Source organism: Oncorhynchus nerka, linkage group LG14, assembly GCF_034236695.1.
Source record: "Oncorhynchus nerka isolate Pitt River linkage group LG14, Oner_Uvic_2.0, whole genome shotgun sequence".
In the NCBI taxonomy this organism is placed as follows: Eukaryota; Metazoa; Chordata; class Actinopteri; order Salmoniformes; family Salmonidae; genus Oncorhynchus; species Oncorhynchus nerka.
Genome location: NC_088409.1, coordinates 29,279,366 through 29,304,161, shown reverse-complemented (window position 1 = coordinate 29,304,161; position 24,796 = coordinate 29,279,366). Strand labels below are relative to the sequence as shown.

At 42.6% G+C, this 24,796-nt stretch overlaps 2 protein-coding genes across 5 annotated transcripts; both read left to right on the top strand.

Annotated features, from left to right (window-relative positions):
* The first annotated feature begins 857 nt into the window (after window positions 1–857).
* On the top strand, window positions 858–15,277 carry LOC115140841 (probable ATP-dependent RNA helicase ddx6). 3 transcript variants are annotated; one of them, XM_029679254.2, is made up of 13 exons: window positions 858–963; window positions 2,502–3,569; window positions 3,663–3,767; window positions 3,884–4,013; window positions 4,601–4,747; window positions 7,172–7,266; window positions 8,543–8,665; window positions 8,858–8,986; window positions 13,328–13,444; window positions 13,564–13,627; window positions 13,728–13,829; window positions 13,976–14,187; window positions 14,477–15,277. In XM_029679254.2, the coding sequence occupies exons 2-12, from the start codon at window positions 3,330–3,332 to the stop codon at window positions 14,182–14,184; spliced, it is 1,461 nt and encodes a 486-aa protein (XP_029535114.1). In that variant the 5' UTR covers window positions 858–963; window positions 2,502–3,329; the 3' UTR covers window positions 14,185–14,187; window positions 14,477–15,277. The 3 variants fall into 3 exon arrangements, with proteins under 3 accessions (XP_029535114.1, XP_029535115.1, XP_029535113.1); XM_029679255.2 differs by lacking the exon at window positions 858–963 and adding an exon at window positions 1,306–1,396; XM_029679253.2 differs by lacking the exon at window positions 858–963 and adding an exon at window positions 1,311–1,486.
* Window positions 15,278–18,485: 3,208 nt separating this feature from the next.
* Window positions 18,486–24,796, top strand: LOC115140849 (mitochondrial import receptor subunit TOM40 homolog). Of its 2 annotated transcripts, none has more exons than XM_029679277.2 (10): window positions 18,486–18,589; window positions 19,105–19,316; window positions 19,912–19,979; window positions 21,453–21,545; window positions 21,654–21,755; window positions 23,072–23,177; window positions 23,429–23,551; window positions 23,679–23,725; window positions 24,006–24,108; window positions 24,267–24,796. In XM_029679277.2, exons 2-10 carry the CDS (start codon window positions 19,106–19,108, stop codon window positions 24,404–24,406), a joined length of 993 nt encoding a protein of 330 aa, XP_029535137.1. In that variant the 5' UTR covers window positions 18,486–18,589; window position 19,105; the 3' UTR covers window positions 24,407–24,796. The 2 variants fall into 2 exon arrangements, with proteins under 2 accessions (XP_029535137.1, XP_029535136.1); XM_029679276.2 differs by having other exon boundaries at window positions 23,649–23,725.

Here is a 24,796-nt window from a genome sequence, read left to right as displayed (position 1 = left end):
AGGAAGACAACAGGTATTCAACTATTCCCCTCTTTTATGAAGTTACTCACTGAAGAGGGTTAAACCAAGGCCTCATACATTTTAAAGGGTTAATAAATTGGGTTATGATAAACTGTAAGGTCTCCTGTTCTAGGAGACCTCTGTGTGTGTATTAACACCTGTTTTGAGTGTTGTGCCCTTCAGACATTATCAGAAGGCGGAAACCGCCTACGTTCATACATACTCCTCCTGTCTGGGCCCCACCTGGGTATCTGAGGTTCTGAGAATACCACTGGTTTCCTGAGAACACAAGGCTGCCGCAGGCCTGAAGAAAACAGCCACCTGTCAGAAGATGCTTGGACTCGTTCACCTTGTTATGACCCTATACTTGTGATTGTTTTTTAAAATTACGTTTTACTTGCATTGAGTGTGATATGTGTTTGTATTACCTAACTTCATGAGTTGAATGATATGTACTGTGCAGAATCCTTGGACGTCCCTACCCCCATTGAAGTTGAAATGTAAAATGGTTAAGCAAAGGGTTAGGAAAGGCGTTAAATGCGTCAGCATGCTTCAGTTCTGTTGGCGACTAGCCGAACCGAGTGTGCAAGCATAGTACTGTTTGTCCATTTTGCGACGCGGTAGCCAGTTACACTTCCTCAAAATAGTCAGAACTAATCGAAGATATCCCAGGAAATGTCATTAATGTTGACGTTGTTACCGAAGAAATCTTAGTCGCGCAATTGTACATCTAACTAAGGCTTTTTTTGTGCAGTATTTCTCAATGAAAAAATGTGCATAAAGACGAGTCGTCTCTGGTTGAATAACAACAAAGACTTTATTTAATAATCCCCACTGTTGACCAATCACCGACGAAGGGGCGTAGACATCGGCTCCGAACTTCGGCTTGCCACCAGAAAAAAATGTCGTTTGCCCGAACAACCGAAAAAAAAACTCTCACCGAAATCCAAAATCTCGACATAGGTATGTGCACGAACTCTACCGAACTTTTTCGCCCGGGAAGCAAGCAAACTTTTTACGTTAAGTACGTCCCAAGAACCTAGATATCTCTAAACAATTTGAGTTCGAAACAGGACACGCTGATTGGGTAGTTCATGTACCTGCGCAGCCAGACGATGGGTTCCATTAGTTACTACAGTCACAAAGACAAAATGGTTTATATTGTAAAAATGCATTAAAAATAATGAATTTGCCTTTAAGGTTAGGCATACAGCTATCAGGTTAAAATCACATTTTAAGAAGATAAATTGTATAAATGGGTGGGGCTTATGACTTTGTGGCTGTGGTAACTAGTGACGAACCAGTAGGAAAGCGAAAGAGACAACCAGCTAAAGGCGAGCGCGCGGCCATGTTGAATTGTCGTTTTTTTAAGAAGAGACAATAGAGAGACAAGTCGGTGGGTTTCACGAAACACAAACAGTTTCATAATACTTGGGAAATTTGCTTTAATTAAGTTAACGAGAGAAGACGTTCGATGAACATTAAGGTAACGTGTTGTATTTGTTTGAAGTAGCTGCCAATGCTAGCATGTTTGAGGGAGAGTCGACCAGTCAGCCTACGCTTAACGTTAGTTACCATAGCTAGCTAACCAGCAATGTTTGCTAAGCAAACGTGCTAGCTAGTTATTTCATATTTTACTTTCTAAAATCTGTCGACTGTTTATCTAAATCGTAAGCCTCAGCTCGAACATGTGTCGTGAACGTACTGCTAGCCTCCTAGTTGTCAGTCAAAATATCTCAGCCCAAAAACTTCGATTAACACGTTGTCACAGCTAGCTAGTTAACGTTAGTTGACCCACACAACTCTAGCTAGCTACGTTATTTTAGCTAATCTACTTTACCGGGCATTCAATGCCACTATCTAGATAATTATCCATGTAAAGTTTGCCTACCGTTAGTTTGCCATCTAACGTTTGCTGGTAAACCAATTGTGGGTCTCTGTTGGCTGCTCATACGGCTATCAATTTGTTAATTGTTTCATGAGTACACTAATCACCAACTCAGCGCTAACTGAACTATTTTGTTGAACTCTGCTAGTTATCGTAGTGTTTTAGCACAGCCAACTTGTGCGTAGCAAACGTGTACTCATAACTTATGTTTGGATATTTTTAAAACAGTTTTTCTGCTTTGCTTTAGCCCCAGATCGCTGCACTTGGTAACTAACGTTAGCTAACTACTCTTATATCGACCATTTTTTACCACGTAACCTAACTAGCTAGCTAAACACCTTCCTAATATGTCCAGTTCGCTAGTTACACGTTAAAACTAAAATGCTCAAGTTTAACGTTAGACTCGATTAGCTCACGTTCTGGAAATACCATAATTTCAAGTGTAGTCCTAGTTAGTGGTTGTTTTGTTTAGAAGTTGAGATTAATTTAAATTTTAAATTGTTGAAACCAATCTCCACTTCCTTTTAGTATTAGCTACGGTCAATAGCGGCACAGGCACAAGTTTTCATTTGTGATGCTTTTGTCCTTATGATGTATTGTTGCTTTCGTGCAGGTAACCAGGAGTTGAATGCAAATGTGACTGAGTGTGTCAGCTCCACATCTACCACAGCAAAAGAAGAGCACAACAGCAGAACACACATTGTTACTGTCAAAGTGAACAGCACAAAGGGTTGGAACTATTTCCCTCAGTGTTTTGTGTAAGTCAATTTTTTGTGGTTGACAAGCGCACATTTTTTTTGGCTTCATAACACACCAAAAAACACCAAGTTGAGAGATTCAGAGAAACATAGGAATAGTCCATGTGAATCAGAAGACAGTACAGGTCTGTTTGAATGTAAAAGACTAAAAGCACTTGAGACTAACAAAGACACTTACGGCCACTCCAGTCCAGGAAAAACGGCGAAAAGGTCTTTGAACATAGAAACAATATTAAAAACTTTACAGGTTGTTGTACACCGAAAAGAGACTTCAGAAAAAGCTATTTTCACCAGGAATAAGACTGCTTCAGGATAATTTACTTTAATGTTTGAATTCTGAAACACTTTCACAAAGGTTTGTTTTTTGAGCGGATATATGATCTATTTATTCATATAAATGCTAATTTCTCCCTTTTTGGGGAGCGTCGTCTTGTAAATATACAATTTTCATACACCAGACTCTTCTTTTCAAGAGGGCTGTACGTATAAGTATACATAAATTCTTTAAATTAGAAATCCTGAAAACAAGATTTTATTTTTTTGTGAACTAAATAACAAGGACAATAGTTCCGTGAGTGGATAACCAAGATCTAAGGAAATATTGGATAGGGGGAAAAAAGTTTAGCTTTACACTGTGAGTGACTAAGGAATTGACAGACTGTGAAGGAAAACCTCTCTAAGCCATGTCTACAGCAAGAACAGAGAACCCAACATCCATAATGGGACTGAACAAGCCCAACGGGCAGTTTAGAGGACCACTCAAGCCAGTTGGACTAACACCAGGATCCCTGGCAACTACCCCACAACCAGATGCCCACCAGAAGGGAGGCAACATTCCCCAGGGCAGTGGGGGCATCCGTTTTGGCGATGACTGGAAGAAGTGCCTGCAGCTTCCACAGAAGGACTGCAGATTTAGAACATCAGTAAGTCCTAGTGATACATTCACAGTTTAATAAAGCAAGTCCATCAATCAATAATGACCCCAGCTTCAACCTTGACGTCTACTCTTTCCCCAGGATGTGACATCGACCAAGGGGAATGAGTTCGAAGACTACTGCCTGAAGCGGGAGCTACTGATGGGGATCTTTGAGATGGGCTGGGAAAAACCATCTCCCGTACAGGTGACTTCCCTCTGCTGCTCTGTCCATGACTATTTTGGAATTTTGTTGAATGTGTGTTGGTGTTTGCTCATGTTTGTGGAACTCTCTCACCACCCTGTGTCTGTCTGTCTCCCCAGGAGGAGAGCATCCCCATTGCTCTGTCAGGAAGGGACATCCTTGCCCGGGCTAAGAACGGCACCGGGAAAAGCGGAGCCTACCTCATTCCTCTCCTGGAGAGGATAGACCTGAAGAAGGACCACATACAGGGTGAGAACTGCACCAGCTGCTACTCAATACCGTTTCAACATCAATCCATGTAATCTCATTTGCTTGTTTAAATCAATTTTGGTACGAAGTCAGTCTGTGAAATCTGCACTTAATGTTTTATGATTAATTTGGCCTATTGTGGTGTAATCAATGGTGAACAACCCTATGTAGTTGCCTGAACAATTCACTAGATTGATGCACAAGTAAGCACACATTCAGTGTATGGCGAGGCCATTACAACGGTCCAGTACGCCTGGTGGGACACGGAATCTCTTGATATATGGACTGACCCAGTGTCACAAACCTAACGCCCACACAGTGTGCTCTAATAGAGCTGGACCACAAGGGAACAGCATGCCACAGATTCATAATAGGTCAAGGCCACTTCAGTTTAGTGAGTTGGATAAATTACATTCAGTTAAGCCAGTGCCTGAGCTCATCACCTGTCAGTGAAATTGAGCTTTTTAATGGTCTCCAGTTATAGGTTATTTATTCCAATTGGTTTGTGGAGATTGTTTTTCTCTTGTCCCTCATTCCCCAAACCCTGTTTCTCTGCATAATCCTTAATTTCTCCCTCATCTCTGCAGCTATGGTGATGGTTCCTACACGAGAGTTGGCCCTGCAGGTGAGCCAGATCAGCATCCAGGTGAGCAAGCACATGGGTGGGGTCAAGGTCATGGCCACCACGGGAGGCACCAACCTGAGGGACGACATCATGCGCCTGGACGAGACTGGTAACTACCACTCAGTCACGGGGGACGGGCAGTCGAAAGGGTTATAGAGTGTCATATCCAATGTGTGAAGAATTGCAGCTGATTATAGCTCTACATGCATTATGGATATTGTTTGCTTGCGTGACTGACACTGAACTTTGTTACTTTACATCCAGTTTGGCTGTCGATCAAGAGACTTGTCTGTGTTACGCAACAGCACATTGTGCAGATCCTCATTGTGCCTTTATGTACTGTACTTACTAGGGCTGTAATGATCAGTACCCGATTCAAATGTTTAAGATACTTTTGGTCATGTAGTGTATGTGGACACCTGCCCGTCGAACATCTCATTCCAAAATCATGGGCATTAATATGGAGTTAGTCCTCCCTTGGGGCAGTTGGCATTCTACTGGCATCTGCCAAACCCAGATTTGTCCTTTGGCCTGCCAGACGGTGAAGCTTGATTCATTACTCCAGAGAACGCGTTTCTAGTGCTCCAAAATCCAATGGTGGCGAGTTTTACACCACTCCAGCCGACACCGTGCGCAATGCCAAGCGATCTTGGGCTTGTGTGCGGTTGCTCGGCCATGGAAACCCATTTCATGAAGCTCCCAGACAAACAGCTCTTCTGCTGAAGTTGCTTCAAGGCAGTTTTGGAACTCCATAATGAGTGTTGCGAACGAGGACAGACTATTTTTATGCACCTCAGCACTACCACTTTGTTGCTGAGCCATTATTGCTCAATGTTTCAACTTCACAACAACACCACAGACAGTTGACCTGGGCAGATTTAGCGTGGCAGAAATTTGGGGAACTGACTTGTTGGAAAGGTGGCATCCTATGACTGTACAATCTATTGAGATTGCATGGCTGTTTTTATACACCTGTCAACAACGGGTGTGGTCGAATCTACTAATTTGAAGAGGGGTCCACATAGTTTTGTATATAGTGTATGAGTTCTTTTGTCCGCTGTAACGATAGCTCCCTGACTTCAAATGTTTAAGGTATAAGTGCATTGATCATCAGGATCCCAAACCGATCCAAATGTAACATGCATCGTCAGAAAATCGATTCAAACGTTACGAATTGCCGATTCACTTTTTTGTTATTGCTCAAATTACTTTCTACTCTCCGAAAATAACTAATCTTTTATGGAAACTGCGTCCTCTCCTTACTGTTGAACTAAGCATGTAATTATGTTGACAGTCATTGATCTAAAAGTCATTTTGCCTGCTCAACAACCCCAGTCAATATCAGTAGACTGGTCACTCTGCGTCCTGTGTGCAGCTTCGCACGCTGTCCAACGATGGGTATTCCTATTCCTGATCTGGTATATTTGCGACTCACATTCAGCATTCAAATGTTGGTAAAATGGCTTGCGCAATATTAGCCTTTATTAGTTGAGTGACAACCAATGACATTTTTCTAGTTTAAAAAAATATAAAAATCAAATGTACTTTTGAAAAGGTGGGTAGGCTACATACTGATCAGGGCATACATTCAATTTTATTTTGATCACTATCAGCAGTAGTTTTGCTTAAAACAATCTGTATTTGTCATTTTTAGCTATAGAAGGTAAAAGTTTATAATTTCATAACGAAGACTGCAATCACTTTTTCTATCTGTACTACATGGTCGAAGTTAGAGAAGAAAACGAGCTCACTGAGTCCGTCAACTTCCAAACGGTCAAAACCAACTCTTACCCTACGAGGTCCGGAGCCTGCTGGTTTTCTGTTCTACCTGATCATTAATCACACACGCCTGGTGGCGCAGGTCTAAATCAGTCCTTGATTTAGAATGAACAACAGAAAAATGCTGTGGATCTGGCTTCGAGGTCTAGAGTTACGTTTCAGGGGTCTAAACGGTCCGATTGTGAGACGGGTGAAATCCAAAGTTGTGCTATGTCACAGTAGATTTTTAAGTATTTATACATTACTAGCTCTAACACTTAATCAGAAAAAATGACATTCATTAGTGGGTGATGGTGATTTTCCTTATGGCTCAGATCAGATGCCTACATGCATCATTTACACACAGATCCAGCTCCAAGATACCCAGGGGTGGCAGGTAGCCTGACAAGGTGAAAATCTGTTCTGCCCCTGAACAATGCAGTTAACCCATGTTCCCCGGTAGGCTGTCATTGTAAATAAGAATTTGTTCTTAACTGACTTGCCTAGTTAAACTTAAAAAGCTCATGAGCTCCAAATCTGCTCCAGATTTGAATTTAGAATGGAAAATGAATGTGTTTATACAACAGATGTTAGTGGATAGCATCGATACGTTCCTCTAATCGCACTGAATCGTTTCAAACTAAAACATATTGTACCTGTATCGGTGACAATTTGTCAAGATGCGTACCAACCCCTCTTAAAAGGGAAAGATGAACATCCCCAGTACTTACTGTTAATTTTCACGATTTTCTCTTCCTCGTACCCTGTCTTTCAGTGCATGTGGTGATAGCCACACCAGGCAGGATCCTTGACCTGATAAAGAAGGGCGTGGCCAAAGTGGACAAAGTCCAGATGATGGTGATGGATGAGGTGAGCTTTACTGGTTGTTTTATTGAAGCGGCATATGTTACGAAATCTGGAAAGTATGTTTTTTGTGGAAGAATCCGTAGTTGCTCATTTTGTTTTGCTAATGGAATAATATTATTTTGCTAATGGAATAATATTGTTTTAATAAGCCAAGTGAACACAGCCCCACTTTGCCACCTGCTCTGTTTGAAATAGTTCACGTGCTGAGGATTCACTCAATTTGGTCATTAACTTGGTGACTGGGAGCAGTATTTTCACGTCTGGCTGAAATTCAACTGCCTGCTACTCATCCCCATAAGATAAGATGTGCATATTATTAGGAAGTTTGGATAGAAAACACAAGTTTCTAAAACTCTTGAATCATGTCTGTGAGTATAACAGAACTTATGTAGCAGGCGATACCCAGAGGAAAAAACATTCCGATTTTTCGTTGTTGTTGAGGTCACTCTTTTTTTCAATGGGTTTTCATTGGGAATCCAGATTTCTAAGGGACTTTCTTGCAGTTCCTACCGCTTCCACTGGATGTCACCAGTCTTTAGAAATTGGTTGAGGTTTTTCCTTTGTGTAATAAAGTAGCCCTTTTCAAAACGAGGGTCACTTCAAGTGTACTGTTACATAGAGGCATGTGACCAGAAAGGTAGCCTCAGTTTGTTTTCTTCCAGTATTGACCACAGATCATCCGGTCTTCAATTTTATCGATTATTTACTTTAAAAAATACCTAAAGTTGTATTACAATAGTAGTTTGAAATGTTTTGGCAAAGTTTACAGGTAACTTTTGAGATTTTGTAATCACGTTGAGCAAGTTGGAACCGGTGTTTTTCTGGATCAAACGCGCCAAATTGACATTTTGGATATATAGACAGAATTAATCAAACAAAAGCACCGTTTGTGATGTTTATGGGACATATTGGAGTGCCAACAAAAGAAGCTCGTCAAAGGCATGATTTATATTTTTATTTCTGCGTTTTGTGTCGCACCTGCAGGGTTGAAATATGTTTTCTCTCTTTGTTTATGGAGGTGCTCCCCTCGGATAATAGCATTGTTTGCTTTTACCAAAAAGCCTGTTTGAAATCTGACGTGTTGGCTGGATTCTCAACACGTGTAGCTTTAATTTGGTACCTTACATGTGTGATTTCATGAAAGTTAGATTTTGATAGTAATTTATTTGAATTTGCTGCTCTGCATTTTAATTGGCTTTTGGCCAGGTTGGGAGGCTAGCATCCCACATATCCCAGAGAGGTTAACAAATGTCCTTGTGTCCTGACTCTCCCTCTCCAGGCAGACAAGCTGCTGTCTCAGGACTTTGTGGTCCTCATCGAAGACATCATCAGCTTCCTGGCTAAGGGGCGTCAGATCCTACTCTACTCTGCCACCTTCCCCATCAGTGTGCAGAAGTTCATGGTGAGAGGACTTGCCTTGATGACTGGGGGGCTAGAGAGTGAGCTAACGGGGGGAGACCAAGGGGGTGGTTGGATAGACCGAGGTGGAGATGTGCATGGAGGTTCAATGAGAGAAAGGAGTCGGAATTAAAAGTTGACAACTGAATTGTCTTTACACAATTGTGATCTGTTTTCCCCCTGTCCCCCTCTCCAGGCGAAGCACCTTTCAAAGCCCTATGAGATCAACCTGATGGATGAGCTGACACTGAAGGGCATCACCCAGTACTATGCCTACGTCACTGAGAGGCAGAAAGTCCACTGCCTCAACACCCTCTTCTCCAGGGTGAGTCTATCTAAAGCTGTGGAGGTAGTTTGTTGAGCTATGTGTGCATTCGATAAGTATTCAGACCCCTTGACTTTCTCCACCTTTTGTTACATTACAGCCTTATTCTAAAATGTTTTGAATAATTTTTTCCCCCTTATCAATCTACACACAATACCCCATAATGGAAAAGTGAAAATAGGTTTTTATACACTTTAGCAAGTGTATTAAAATAAACGCCTTATTTACATAAGTGTTCAGAGTCTTGAAATTGAGCTCAGGTGCATCATGTTTCCATTGATCATCCTTGATGATTCTACAACTTGGAGGCCACCTGTTCTAAATTCAATTGATTGAACATGAATTGGAAAGGCACACACCTATCTAGATAAGCTTCCACAGTTGACAGTGCATGACATAAAAAACCAAGCCATGAAGTCGAAGGAATTATCAGTTCCGAGTCAGGATTGTGTCAAGACACAGATCTGGGGAAGGGTACCAAAAAATGTCTCCAGCATTGAAGGTACCCAAGAACAGTGTCCTCCATCATTCTTAAATGGAAGACTCCTCCTAGAGTCTTCTATTCCTTTGTGTCCTCAGAGCATGTGCATACCAGCTGGCTGGTGTGTTTATGGACATATTCAATCAATCCCTATCCCAGTCTGCTGTTCCCACATGCTTCATTGGAGTGGGTCTAGGGTGTCGGGTGATATGATCCTTGACTAGTCTCAAAGCACTTCATGATGACACAAGTGAGTGCTACGGGTCGATGTTCATTTAACTTTCTTGGGAACAGGAACAATGGTAGCCCATGATGACCATTGTTCCTGTTCCCAAGAAAGTTAAATGAACATCGACCCGTAGCACTCACTTGTGTCATCATGAAGTGCTTTGAGACTAGTCAAGGATCATATCACCTGACACCCTAGACCCACTCCAATTTGCTTACTGGCCCAATAGGTCCACAGATGATGCAATCACACTGCCCTAACCCGCCTGGACAAGAGGAATAACTATGTAAGAATGCTGTTCACCGATTACAGCTCAGCATTTAACACCATAGTACTCGTCAGTAAGCTCGAGACCCTGTGTCTCGACCCCGTCCTGTGGAACTGGGTCCTGGACTTTCTGACGGACTGCCCCCAGGTGGTGAGGATGGGAAATATCTCCACCCCACTGATCCGCAACACTGGGGCGCCACAAGAGTGTTCTGAGCCCTCTCCTGTACTCCCTGTTCACCCATGACTGCGTGGCCATGCACGGCTCCAACTCAATCATCAAGTTTGCAGATGACACTACAGTGGTAGGCTTGATTACCTACAATGACAAGATGGCCTACAGGGGGGGGTGAAGGCCCTCTGAGTGTGGTGTCAGGAAAATAACTTAAATGTCAACTAAAAAAAAGATGATCTTGGACTTCAGGAAACAGCAGAGGGAGCACCCCCCCCCCCCCCCATCCACATCAACGGGACAGTAGTGGAGAAGGTGGAAAGTTTTAAGTTCCTCGGCATACACATCACGGACAAACTGAAATGGTCCACACAGACAGTGTGGGGAAGAATGCGCAACAGCGCCTCTTCAACCTCAGGAGGCTGAAGAAATATGGCTTGTCACCAAAAGCACTCGAACTTCTACAGACGCACAATCGAGAGCATCCTGTCGGGCTGTATCACCGGCTGGTAAGGCAACTGCACCGCCCACAACCGTAAAGCTCTCCACAGGGTAGTGCGGTCTGCACAACGCAACACCGGGGGCAAACTACCTGCCCTCCAGGACACCTACACCACCAGATGTCACAGGAAGGCCATAAGATCATCAAGGACAACCACCACCTGAGCCACTGCCTGTTCACCCTGCTATCATCCAGAAGGTGAGGTCAGTGCAGGTGCATCAAAGCTTGGACCGAGCTTGAAATCTCAAGGCCATCACTGTTAACAGGATTTCAGCCGTAAGAAGTTAACGGGATTGATTTGACAACAGCCAGTGTACGTGCAGGGCGCCAAATTCAAACAAATCTCATAATTAAAATTCCTCAAACATACAACTATTGTACACCATTTTTTAAAAACTTAATCTGACCACAGTGTCTGATTTCAAAAAGGCTTTACGACAAAAGCATACCATGCGATTATGTTAGGTCAGCACCTAGTCACAGAAAAACAGCCATTTTTCCAGCCAAAGAGGAGTCACAAAAAGCAGATAGAGAATGAATCACTAACATTTGCTCTTCATCAGATGACACTCATAGGACTTCATGTTACACAATACATGTATGTTTTGTTTGATGAAGTTCATATTTATATCCAAAAATCTGTTTACATGGCATGTTCACTAATGTTTTGCTTCCAAAACATCCGGTGATTTTGCAGAGAGGCACGTCAATTTACAGAAATAATCAACATATATGTTGATGAAAATACAAGTGTTATGCATGGAATTAAAGATATACTTCTCCTTAATACAACATCTGTGTCAGATTTCATAAAAGCGTTACGGAAAAAGCATACCATGCAATAATCTGAGTACAGTGCTCAGGCACCAAAACAAGCCAAACAGACACCCGCCATGTTGTGGAGTCAACAGAAGTCAGAAATAGCATTATAAATATTCACTTACCTTTGATCTTCATCGGAATACACTCCCAGGAAGCCCAGTTCCACAAATGTTTGTTTTGTTCGATAAAGTCCATAATGTCCAAATACCTCCTTTTTGTTAGCGTTTAGTTCACAAATCCAAATTCACAAGGCGCAGGCACTTAATCCAAAGTCTGGATGCCAACATACTGACTCAAATCTCTAGCCACTTTAATAATTAAAAATGGAATATAATGAATCTATCACTAGTCACTTTAAACAATGCCACTTTGTTTACATACCCTACATTACTCATATATGTATATACTGTACTCTAAACTGCATCTTGCCTATGCGTCATGGCCATCGCTCATCCATATATTTAAATGTACTTATTCTTTCATTTACACTAGTGTTTGTATAAGGTAGTTGTTGTGAAATTGTTAGATTACTTGTTAGATATTACTGATTGGTCGGAACTAGAAGCACAAGCATTTCGCTACACTCACATTAACATCTGCTAACCATGTGTATGTGACCAATAAAATTTGATTTCGTGCTGGCCACCTGGCCAAACTGAGCAATTGGGGGTGAAGGCCCTTGGTCAGGGAGGTGACCAGGAACACAATGGTCCATCTGACAGAGCTCCAGAGTTGCTCTGTGGAGAACCTTTCAGAAGGACAATCTCTGCAGCACTCCAGAAATCGGGCCTTTATGGTAGTAGCCAGGTGGAAGCCACTACTCTGTGAAAGGCATATGACAGCTCACTTGGAGTTTGACAAAATGCACCTAAAGGAATCTCAGACCATGAGAAACAAGATTCTCTGGTCTGATGAAACCAAGATTGAACTATTTGTCCTGAATGTCAAGTGTCACATCTGGAGTAAACCTGCCACCATTCCTACAGTTAAGCATGGTGGTGGCAGTACCATGCTGTGGGGATGTTTTTCAGGTGCAGGGACTGGGAGATTAATCAGGATCGAGGGAAAGCGGAACAGAGATCCTAATTGAAAACCTTCGCCCCAGTCTGAGGTCCTGAGTGCTCTGGAGCAAGTTAACATTCCAAGAGGACAATGACCCTGAGAACACAGCCAGGCAACGCGGGAGTGGCTTTGGGACAAGTTTCAATGTCCTTGAGTTGCCCAGCCAGAGCTCGGACTTGACCCGATCGAACATCTCTGGAGAGACCAAAAAATAGCTGTCTAGCAGCAGTCTTCATCCAATCTGACAGAACTTTTGAGTGGATCTGCAGAGAAGAATGGAAGAAACTTACCCAAATACATTTGTGCCAAGCTTGTAGTGTCCTACTCATGGCTGTAATTGGTGCCAAAGGTACTTCAACAAAGTACTGAGTAAAGGGTCTGAATAGGTGTGATTCTAAAAAAAAAAAATCTAAAAACCTGTTTTTGCTTTGTCATCGTGGGGTGTTGGTGTAGATTGAGGGGCGGGGGAGGCTAATCAATTTTAGAATAAGGCTGTAATGTAACAAAATATGGAAAAATTAAAGGGGGTCTGAATACTTTACGAATGCACTGTACCTGCTTGATGAGTAACCTTGAAGGAGCCTTAGCTCCCAGAGATTTTGCCCCATGTTTTGCTAGATAGCCTAACTCTTGAGGTGGGTTGGAAACTTGTGTTCTATAACTGGTCCTTTACATACGCAGTCAGAAAAGCTCAACTTGTTTCAGTCGTAGAGATATTGGCTAATGGTAGAGCAGGAAGCCATGTTTCGGTCATCCATTCATAATGAGTACATTGTCTCATCAATGCGTCTTTTGTTCTCCAACAGCTCCAGATCAACCAGTCCATCATCTTCTGTAACTCCACCCAGCGGGTTGAGCTGCTGGCCAAGAAGATAACCCAGCTGGGCTACTCCTGCTTCTACATCCACGCCAAGATGATGCAGGTCAGCTCAGCCAGCCCAGCCACTTGCACTTTAGATGTAGACCGCATGGAATACCTTCTCATTAGACCGTGTGTAGCCATGTTTTGCAAACCCTTGCACTGGTTTATCCTTTGAAACAGGAGTACAGAAACCGTGTTTTCCATGACTTCAGAAACGGACTCTGCAGGAACTTGGTCTGCACAGGTAACGTATTTTATCCTTGAGTTGAATGATTGCTTGGTTGATAAAATCAAAAAAAGATAACCGATAGACTGTTAAATTATTCTCTTGCATCTCTGCTTAGATCTGTTCACCAGGGGAATTGACATCCAAGCAGTGAACGTAGTGATCAACTTTGACTTCCCCAAGAATGCTGAGACATACTTGCATCGCATCGGCAGATCAGGTGAGATCATACACTGTATTTTCATCATGCCGTCAAATCAGACTTCCGGCCACATGTCCTCCAGCTACCATCTGCTCATCTCCTGATCTCCTGGGTAAATAAAGCATCAAATATAAGCCTGTTGCTTATTTTAACACCTTTTCCAGGGAGGTTCGGTCACCTGGGTCTGGCCATAAACCTGATCACCTCTGAGGACCGCTTCAACCTGAAGTCCATCGAGGACCAGCTGGTGACCGACATTAAGCCCATCCCCGGCAGCATCGACAAGGGCCTGTACGTGGCAGAGTTCCACTCTGCCGAAACAGACGCCGAAGACGAGATCCGAGGCAAGGACGGCGAGTTAAGTGCAGCATAAACGGTAAGGTTTGTCCACTTATGCAGAGAAGTCTCCCACTACTCATAGAAAGGACTGGGTAGTTATTTCACCTTTTGTTTATTTCATCTGAGTCCTTTGACTCCTTGCTGGTCAGTGGTCATAAAACAAAATAAATTTGGGCATTGTGGCCTGAACTGAAAAATGGTTTACTCATGTTCAGCCTAGCTCTTGATAAAAGATTCTCGGTGGATAGGATTGTTGAATTGGCTTTACTTCTGCTTTTGCAATTTGATTACATTAGTTCCTAACTGGGGCCGTGTCTCTTTTCCAGGAGAACAAGAGGCGTCTGGCATTCATCACACCATCCCCTGCTGCGCACAGACATTCAGATTAGTTTGACCTAATATTAAAAATTCTACAGGATGCATCTTCCAGTTTTTTTTATTTTTATTTTTTGGGATAATGTTTACAGCAGTGGTCAGTTTGTTTTGGCACAGATTACATCTGTTTTTTAACCAATATGATATGTACCCAACTTGTCAAAGGTCAATAATTTTCTAAGTCTGCTGTTTTTCTGTATGGTCAGTGTATCACTGGTGGCTTCTTATACAGTCACATTTCATAATTTCTTGTTGAAAAGGCCCTCCTCGCTTGTCAGGTTCACTTCCTATAGACTTATTTCTGAGCATATGACTGTCGAGCAAACCAAACCAAAGCTGAACATGTTGATAGGGGAGTATGGATTTACTCAAAACCAAAAGGACCCCCTCTGCTTTAACGGCTGTTTGGGGAAAGCTATCATGGTGCTATATGGTGGAAATACGAATAGAACTACATTTTAAAAGTTTTTTTGTTTTTAAGTGTTCATGCTAATGTGACTTTACAGTCGTACATGAAAGGCACCTCCATGAATAGTTTTTGTCAGACTCACATGGATGAGTCCAATGATGAGTGTTGCTTAGTTGACTTATTGTTTATTTGTCTCGTATTTTACAGCCTCCTTAGTAGGCTATAGCACCAGACAGACCTGTAACTCTGTGGGCAACAGATCCCTTAGACAAGGAGATGATGGCAGTAGAACCTGACATGGATAAGAGCCTGTATCAACAGAGTAAACATTTTATTTAGATGCCCCCCCCATCTTATTCTATCGCTCTCTGACTCTTCTGTTCCTCTCACATTCTTCCTCTTAACTCACTCGCGTGCCTTAATCTAACCTCCGCTCAGAGTTTATACTGTACATCTGAAAGGATCTGTCTGTGTGAACCAGAGCTCCAGAAAGTAGCTTGAAAGTTCGGTTCCAAAAAGAGCTTCTCTGGTAATGTGTTCTTTAGCTCTCACCAAGTCAGTGCTTGTTTTCTCAGCTTCCCAGAACTCCCCTCTGTGTTTTTAATGTGGAGTAGTTGAAAATTATCTAAGGTCAATTTTGCAAACCCCTCTCCTATTGGTTAATATTAGGATTTAGGGATGAAAACCTGACCCTAGATCTATCCGTAGCTTGCCAGGAAGCAGGAATGGTCACACAGGGTGGGGGGGACCCTAATCTCTAACACAAGAAGTGATTTGTTACAATACTGGCAATTGTCGTTGAGGAATCGCAGCATTTCAGTCATTTTCTCAATGGTTATGCAATGTATTTTTCCTCTTTCGTACAGCTATATTGGGTAGTCTGACAGAGCAATGGTTGTGTTGAGGGAAGATTGTGGCAGTACTCTCATTGGCCAAATTACAGTGTTCTACTTTTAAAAGGATAAAATATTGCCAAATACAATCTTGTCTTATAGCGACAACCCTAACAGATCCTACAATCTTCAACATTCGAGATGTAGCAGAGGACTAGCCTCTGCATTGAGTGTAGCACCAGCAGAACAGGGACCATTGTAATGCATGTACTGTAAGCCCTTATTTAAACAGCCTACAATACTGAGCACTGTTTCCCCACATCTGGCTCTGGAGTATCCCTGTAAATGCTGGAGTTTATTTAACTTATTCCATTGTCAATTATCCTCAATTGAGGCACTTGAGCACTGAAATGGGACTTATGATTTGAGCATTGTCAAGTGTCTGTGTTAAACGTTATTAATTGGTTAATCTCAGCACACCAGCCGCCCACAGCGATGAGCAATAGCTTTGGGAGGAAGCTATAAATTGGTTAAGTGAAGCAGTATTTGCCAGGGGTACTCCAGGGCCAACTATAAGAAGACTATGGTAGACTTGTTGATTTGAATTTATTTCTATCCAACTCATTTGGTTTGAGTAATGCTCCTGTTGTAGTTGTCTTGTGTTGGCAGAGGTCACCTGCTGAGCTGTAAAGTGGTAGGAGGATGGCTAAGCAAAGTTTATTCTACAGCCAATTGTGTCAATGCCAGCACCTGAAGGAATCAAATAAAGGCCTGCTGATTCTCCATCCCTGTGTCTTAAGTTTTCATGTGTATTGGTTCATCACACTGAACGTTATGTGCATGTATTTTTGACAAGTTACATTGTATTAGTCGTCAGCTAACATTGTGGGAAGTATGCATAACCTATTTGGCGTAGGCTTGTCGTGAAACTAGCTATATGTATGCATAAACTTTGCTAGGTCAGATTTGGTGTTAATGATAAATCGGGAAAACGGTTTAAGATACCATAATATACAGTACCAGTCAAGGTTGGACACCTACTCACCTTTGCTACATTGTAGAATAATAGTGAAGACAACTATGAAGTAACACAATCATGTAGTAACCAGAAAAGTGTTAAACAAAGCTAAATATATCTTAGATTCTTCAAAGTAGCCACCCTTTGCCTTGACTGCTTTGTAAACTCTTGGCATTCTCTCAACCAGTTTAATGAGGTATTCTTGAAGGAGTTCCCACATGCTGATCACTTGTTGGCTGCTTTTCCTTCACTCTTCGGTCAATCTCATCCCAAATAATTTCAATTGGGTTGAGGTCAGGTGATTGTGGAGGCTAGGTCATCTGATGCCGCAATCAATCACTTTTCTTATTGGTCAAATAGCCCTTACACAGCCTGGAGGTGTGTTTGGTCATTTTCTTGTTAAAAAACAAATGGTAGTCCCACTAAGCGCAAATCAGATGTGATGGTGTATAGCTGCAGAATGCTGTGGTAGCCATGCTGGCTAACTGCCTTGAATTTTAAATCATTGTCACCCGCCAAGCACCATCACACCACCACCATGCTTCACTGTGAGAACCACACATGCGGATATCAACAGTTCTTACAAAGACACTGGTTGAAACAAAAATCTCATTTGGACTCATCAGACCAAAGGACAGATTTCCACTGGTCTAATGTCCATTGCTCCTATTTCTTGGCCCAAGCAAGTCTCTATTATTATTATTGGTGTCCTTAAGTAGTTTCTTTGCAACAATTTGTCCATGAAGGCCTGATTTGCACAGTCCCCTCTAAGCATTTAATGTCTGTTTACTTTAATTTATTTGGGCTGCAATTTGAGGTGCAGTTCATTTCTGATTTCTGAGGCTGGTAACTAATGAATTTATCCTCTGCAGCAGATGTAACTCTTGGTCTTCCTTTCCTGTGGCGATCCTCAGAGTTTCATCATAGTGCTTGATGGGTTTTGTGACTGCACTTGAAGAAACAATGGACTATCGTTTCTCTTTGCTTATTTGAACTGCTCTGCCATTATATGGACTTGGTCTTTTACCAAATAGGGCTATTCTGTATACCACCTCTACCTTGTCACAACACAACTGATTGGCTCAAATGCATTAAGAAGGAAATAAATTCCACTAATAAACTTTCAAAGGCACGCTTGTTAATTGAAAAGCATTCCAGGTGTCTACCTCAAGAAGCTGGTTGAGAGAATGCCAAGTGTGTATTAAAGCTGTCAAGGCAAATTGTGGCTACTTAGAAGAATCTCAAAAAATATATATATTTTGGTTTGTTTAACACTGTTACTACGTGATTCCGTATTTGTTATTTCATATTTTTGATGTCTTCACTATTCTACAATGTAGAAAATAAAAAGAAAGAAAAACCCTGGAATGAGTAGGTGTGTCCAAACTTGCCTGGTCCTGATCATTCTACATGTAGATTACCCTTGGAATGTCTTGCCTCGTGGGATTGAATGACGCAACCGATTGGAAGGCGCAAAATACGCCTATTAATAATGTCATATTCAGGTGCTAGTCAGAAGTAGGAAATTCGTAAATGTTGGACTTGCTAAATGGCTGTAGTTATACACGTGTTGCATTCAACCCATACCTCTGTGGTTCAACGATTTAGTATTTAACTAGATAGCAACTCAGTCATTTCAGAGTTCTGACTAGGTGATCAACCCAGCACATCACATTTTGTAGTCACACTACCCAATCCATGGGGTTTTTGGGTGCGGTGGGCGGGCCTAAATGTGCACCGGAAGGTTGTGGAACTTTGATGGTGGGTAGCTTGAATTACCGCTGAACACGCACGAACAGTCAACGTGAGTAGCTCGCTAACACATTTGAAGTATAGTTGCATGAAACGGACAACTGTAAAACATGTCTTTATTACAGAAAGTTGGTGTTACAGTTTTGTCTGAGGCATGTGCAGTGCTGCAATTGTTATCGCTAGGAACATTAGCAAGCTAACGTTAGCTCAGTCAGTGACTGTCAGTCAAGTCGACCACATCTCAGAGCATTTCGTATTTTTCTGTATGTAAATCCGAGACACTCCATTAAGTATGATACAGTATCTTACGTTTGGTATGGTTGCATAAGACAGTTGGTTACTTGAGGCCAAAAAGAAAGACCACTGTGGTTGGTATGGGTGGGCATATGCTATCCAGTTAACGTTACGTTTATGGCTTAAATACCCTTTGGCCTTGACCTAGCTGTGCTAGTCTTTGTCCCACTTAATGCATAGAGTTGGTTAACTAGCCACTAGCTAGTAACTATTTACATAACATCAAGTATCTCATCCCATCTCTCTCGTTGTCTCTCTCTCATTCTGCTTCAGCATGGGCAGTGTGTTGGCTGCCAGCTCCCCTGCTCCCCCCCCTGCCCCAGGCAGTGGTGTTGTCCAGGGGGCCCCTGGGTTGGTGTCAGTCCCCCCAGGGTTCTCCATGCCCTCCGTCTCTCCCCCCTCTGTCCCCGGACAGCCAGCAGGTGAGACGGGGAGCCCCCTCCCCAACCCTGGTACCTATGAGGAGTGTCATCGCAAGTGCAAAGGTAAGGATCTTTGTCATCCTGTTCGAATAGGCTGGGCAATGACATGGCAGATTTTATGCTCTATCGTTTGAGAGGTGTGTTTTTCCTCAGAATCAAAAAAATGTTGGTCCCATATTTTAGATTGTGTTCAAATAAAACTTTGTTTGCATTGAACAGTTTCTGTTCTGACCATAGACTTGGACTACTCTAGTGCCCAAAAGCCAGTTTTTAGCAAGGGCAACACCATTGAGGACTAAAACCATTTTGAAATCAACCTGGTGGGACTTGCTATTTGTAAAAGAAGGATCACATAATTCCTTCCAGGTCATCAGGAGGGATTAGCCAATGAATTATACGTGTGAGCAAACATTCCTTAACTGCAGGTGGCAGTAAATCGCCAACCTTTCTTTTATACCTGTTCAAATAACTCACTCCATGTGGCAGATTGCACCCTTTCAGTTTGTTTACAAACTCAGAGTTAGTAGAATATGAAAATTCACTACTTCCAAATGGAGTTGGCCTCAATGGCGACGACTTTGCTCTCACAGACGCCATAATGGGACCAATACAAAAGTTGGGTCCTCTAACTATCTCTGTGGTTCTAACGCCATTTCAGAGGTGTTCCCCATCCAGATGGAAGGAGTGCGACTGGTGGTCAACAAGGGCCTGAGTAATCACTTCCAGGTCAGTTGTGGAGCTAGAGGAATATATATTCTAGATGCAGCCAGTAAATTAAAGCCAGCGTTATTATGCATTCTGTTGCAGCTATTATAAAATGAAAAGGAACTATCTAACCCTCAAGGCTGTAAAGCTCAAGGTGGTGATTGTCCTATTTCATATGGATCAGAATACTATATTGTTTGCCACTTTACATTTACATTTACATTTAAGTCATTTAGCAGACGCTCTTATCCAGAGCGACTTACAAATTGGTGCATTCACCTTATGACATCCAGTGGAACAGTAGTGCATCTAAATCTTTTAAGGGGGGGTGAGAGGGATTACTTTATCCTATCCTAGGTATTCCTTAAAGAGGTGGGGTTTCAGGTGTCTCCGGAAGGTGGTGATTGACTCCGCTGTCCTGGCGTCGTGAGGAGTTTGTTCCACCATTGGGGGCCAGAGCAGCGAACAGTTTTGACTGGGCTGAGCGGGAACTGTACTTCCTCAGTGGTAGGGAGGCGAGCAGGCCAGAGGTGGATGAACGCAGTGCCCTTGTTTGGGTGTAGGGCCTGATCAGAGCCTGGAGGTACTGAGGTGCCGTTCCCCTCACAGCTCCGTAGGCAAGCACCATGGTCTTGTAGCGGATGCGAGCTTCAACTGGAAGCCAGTGGAGAGAGCGGAGGAGCGGGGTGACATGAGAGAACTTGGGAAGGTTGAACACCAGACGGGCTGCGGCGTTCTGGATGAGTTGTAGGGGTTTAATGGCACAGGCAGGGAGCCCAGCCAACAGCGAGTTGCAGTAATCCAGACGGGAGATGACAAGTGCCTGGATTAGGACCTGCGCCGCTTCCTGTGTGAGGCAGGGTCGTACTCTGCGGATGTTGTAGAGCATGAACCTTGTTCCTGGGGTAATTTTGTTTCTAGCCCTTAACTATTACACCTGATACAGATGATGTGTGTATTCATATTGACCAGATCAATGTTGTTCATGGGCGGATGGTAGCCTAGCGTTTAAGAACATAAAAGGCCAGTAACTTAAAGTTTGCTGGTTCGAATCACCAAGTCAACCATGTGAAAAATCTTTATGTGCCCATGAGCAAGGCACTTAACCATTAGTCGCTCTGGATAACAGCGACTAAAATTACTCAAATGTAAATGTTCATATGAATGAAATACAGTGTTCTTTCATATGACCAAGGAATGATAGCTTACATGTCACAAGGGAAACATATTTTAGATAATTACTGTATCTAGCTAGCTAACATTGCCTTGACCAGCTAATGTTATTAGCTAGCTGGCGTTAGCTAACTAATTAGCTAATAAACTAGACAGCAAATACAAAAGTAACCACGAACAATCACGTAAACACATTGTTAGTGAGAAATCTTGTGTGTTTTTGTTTATATTTCTTGTAAATAGTTAACGGTTTAGTTCGGTAATTTGCTAGTTCGGTAGAAAAAGGCAGTAAGTATTGTATCTGCTGTATCTGTTCTACAGGTCAGTCATACAGTCACTCTCAGCACCTTGGCTGAATCTGGCTACCGGTTTGGTGCCACCTACGTGGGCACTCAACAGACAGGACCTGCTGAGGTAAACTGTCACTTGTCTGGTCTGGAAATCGTCTCTCAGCCACTTTACCCTTATATTATTATACTCTAATAATATTGTTGTTTCATGTGTTGAACCCCCCCCCCCCAGTCCTTCCCAGTCATGGTGGGAGACATGGACAACACCGGTAGTCTGAACGCCCAGGTTATCCACCAGCTCACCAGCGCCGTGCGCTCCAAAATAGCCATCCAGGTACGTCACTGTGAAGGCCACACCAGGATCAAGTTTATGTACACTACTATTCAAAAGTTTGGGGTCACTTAGAAATGCAAATGTTTTGTCCCTTAAAATAACATGAAATTGATCAGAAATACATTGTAGACATTGTTAATGTTGTAAATGACAATTGTAGCTGGAAGCGGCTGATATTTAAAAAATGATGGAATATCTACCAGCGGCGTACAGAGGCCCATTATCAGCAACCTACACGTTGTTAGCTAATCCAAGTTTATCATTTTAAAAGGCTAATTGATCATTAGAAAACCCTTTTGCAGTTATGTTAGCACAGCTGAAAACTGTTGTCCTGATTAAAGAAGCAATAAAACGGGTATTTTTTTAGACTAGTTGAATATCTGGAGCAATAGCATTTGTGGCTTCGATTACATGCTCAAAAAGAAGAATTTTCTTCTGAAACGCATCAGTCTATTCCTGTTCTGAGAAATTAAGGCTATTCCATGTGAGAAATTGCCAAGAAACTGAAGATCTCATACAATGCTGTGTACTACTCCCTTCAATGAACAGTGCAAACGGTCTCTAACCAGAATAGAAAGAGTGGGAGGCCCAGGTGCACAACTGAGGGAGAGGACAAGTACATTAGTGTCTAGTTTGAGAAACAGACGCCTCACAAGTCCTCAACTGGCAGCTTCATTAAATTGTACCCGCAAAACAGACACTAGTGTACTTGTCCTCTTTCTCAGTTGTGTACTAGGGCCTCCCACTCTTTCTATTCTGGTTAGAGACAGTTTGTGCTGTTCTGTGAAGAGAGTAGTACACAACGTATGAGATCTTCAGTTTCTTGGCAATTTCTCACATGGAATAGCCTTAGTTTCAGAACAAGAATACATGGACGAGTTTCAGAAGAAAGTGCTTTATTGCTAATGCTCCAGATACTCAACAAGGCCAGTTTTATTGCTTCTTTAATCAGGACAAGTTTTCAGCTGTGCTAACATAATTGGAAAGGGTTTTAAAATGATAAACATTGATTAGCTAACACAACGTGCCATTGGAACACAGGAGTGATGGTTGCTGATAATTGGTCTCTATACGCTTACGTAGATATTCCATTAAATATCAGCTATTTCCAGCTACACTAGTCATTTACAACATTAACAATGTCTGTTAACAAACACTGTATTTCTGATCAATTTTATGTTATTTTCATGGACAATTATTTATTTTCAAAAACAAGGACATTTCTAAGTGACCCCAAACTTTTGAACGGTAGTATATATTCAACTTACTGTTTATTAATATTTGTATTTCCAATAATGTGTTTGTTATTTCAACAGACTCAGCAGCACAAGTTTGTGAACTGGCAGTGTGACCTGGAGTGCCGCAGTGACAACTTCACTTCTGCTGTTACCCTGGGCAACCCAGACGTCCTCCTTGGCTCTGGTAGGATTGTTTTCTCATCATCAAAGACTTCACTGGTGGTCCATGATGCTGCAAAACGACCCATCTCTCCTACAAGCACATTTGTGTGGAAGCTTCATCACTTACAGCAATAATGTTCTTGTTACCCAGCCTTTTGATCACACGTTATGATGGCCTCTGTTTACAGAGTGAACGGGCTGGTTATTATTCAGACATGAGTCCTTTATTCTTGTGCTCTACTGTAACATCTATGATGATGTTGCTGTCCTCAGGTATTATCGTGGCTCACTACCTCCAGTCCATCAGTCCAGCCCTGGCGTTGGGAGGAGAGCTGGTTTACCACCGGAGGCCTGGAGAGGAGGGAGCAGTCACCTCCCTAATGGGCAGATACACAGGTGAGACCTACTCTGACCCGCATCACCTTCTGTTAGAGCCAGGAGTTTTTTACTGGTCAGGTCACTGAGATTAATATTCTTCTGGTTTTTCCTCCAGGCAATAATTATGTTGCCACATTGACTCTAGGGGGTGCCGGTGCTCATGCAACATACTACCACAGAGCCAATGACCAGGTACCCAAACTAAGCTATCACTTCTACCTTGCCCCCAGTCTAGACCACAAAACTCCTCAAGCTTTAGTGTGGATCACTGTGCAAAATAGTTGGGAATCCACTGGTAGCCTACCATCTCTCGACCATGACTATAGGCACAGTACCATCCCTCTCCTATGAGTTGTGCTTAGTGGAAAGTTTGACCATGAAGGTGTTAGCCTCAAGTATTTCAGTGGGCTATGTAGCACCACAGTGCTAGGTCTGTTTGTGAGACCATCTTGTTGTCGTTCTACCAACGCAGCTGCAGCTGGGGGTGGAGTTTGAGGGCAACATGCGGTCGCAGGAGACCGCAGTATCGTTTGGGTACCAGCTGGACCTCCCTAAAGCCAACCTGCTCTTTAAAGGTAAGCCACTGTCTGTCCCTCGACAGCACAGCTATTTAGTCAGACCTCTAGGATTAATTGATCCATTTAATGTCATAGATTGGCCAGAGTTTATCCACCTGCTGTCCCAGGTCTGAATTATTTCCTGATCAGTCCCTCCCCTCCATCCCTGTCTCCAGGTTCGGTAGACAGTAACTGGGTGGTGGGGGCGGTCCTGGAGAAGAAGCTGCTGCCCCTGCCTCTCTCCTTGGCCCTGGGAGCCTTCCTTAACCAAAAGAAGAACACGTTCCAGTGTGGCTTCAACGTCACCGTTGGCTAGATCTCCAGCCGCCTCCGACACACTGGGTCGTGCTTGGACCAGCACTTGTCATGTATGTATCTACTGGATTCAGAGACTCTCCTATATTGTGAATTGTGGGGTAGAGAGTTACTCTATACCAAGGAGCCAGACCTACATATTGTAGCACAAGTGTATTTCCTTACAATCGATACATTCTTTAGGAAAGGGAAAAAGCTATATTTTTACCAAACTTCAGAAGCATTTTGAATACATTATCTTGGTCCTAGAGTCATGAAATGTTCAGAGTACACTGAGTGCAGTTACTGCTTTTGATACATGTAACAAACATTGGCAGAAATGGAGTTGAGGTTTTCACCAGACCGTGATGAAATGTATTTAGAATCATAAATAAACTACTTTTGTATTTTT

Excerpts from the sequence above, each read along its gene's own strand:
- LOC115140841 (XM_029679254.2), top strand. The coding sequence starts at position 3,330 with ATGTCTACAGCAAGAACAGAGAACCCAACATCCATAATGGGACTGAAC. Across the intron at positions 4,014-4,600 it reads GAAGAAGGACCACATACAGG|CTATGGTGATGGTTCCTACA; the intron begins GTGAGAACTGCA and ends TCATCTCTGCAG. Across the intron at positions 13,445-13,563 it reads TCCACGCCAAGATGATGCAG|GAGTACAGAAACCGTGTTTT; the intron begins GTCAGCTCAGCC and ends CCTTTGAAACAG.
- LOC115140849 (XM_029679276.2), top strand. The coding sequence starts at position 19,106 with ATGGGCAGTGTGTTGGCTGCCAGCTCCCCTGCTCCCCCCCCTGCCCCA. Across the intron at positions 21,546-21,653 it reads AACAGACAGGACCTGCTGAG|TCCTTCCCAGTCATGGTGGG; the intron begins GTAAACTGTCAC and ends CCCCCCCCCCAG. Across the intron at positions 24,109-24,266 it reads AGCCAACCTGCTCTTTAAAG|GTTCGGTAGACAGTAACTGG; the intron begins GTAAGCCACTGT and ends CCCTGTCTCCAG.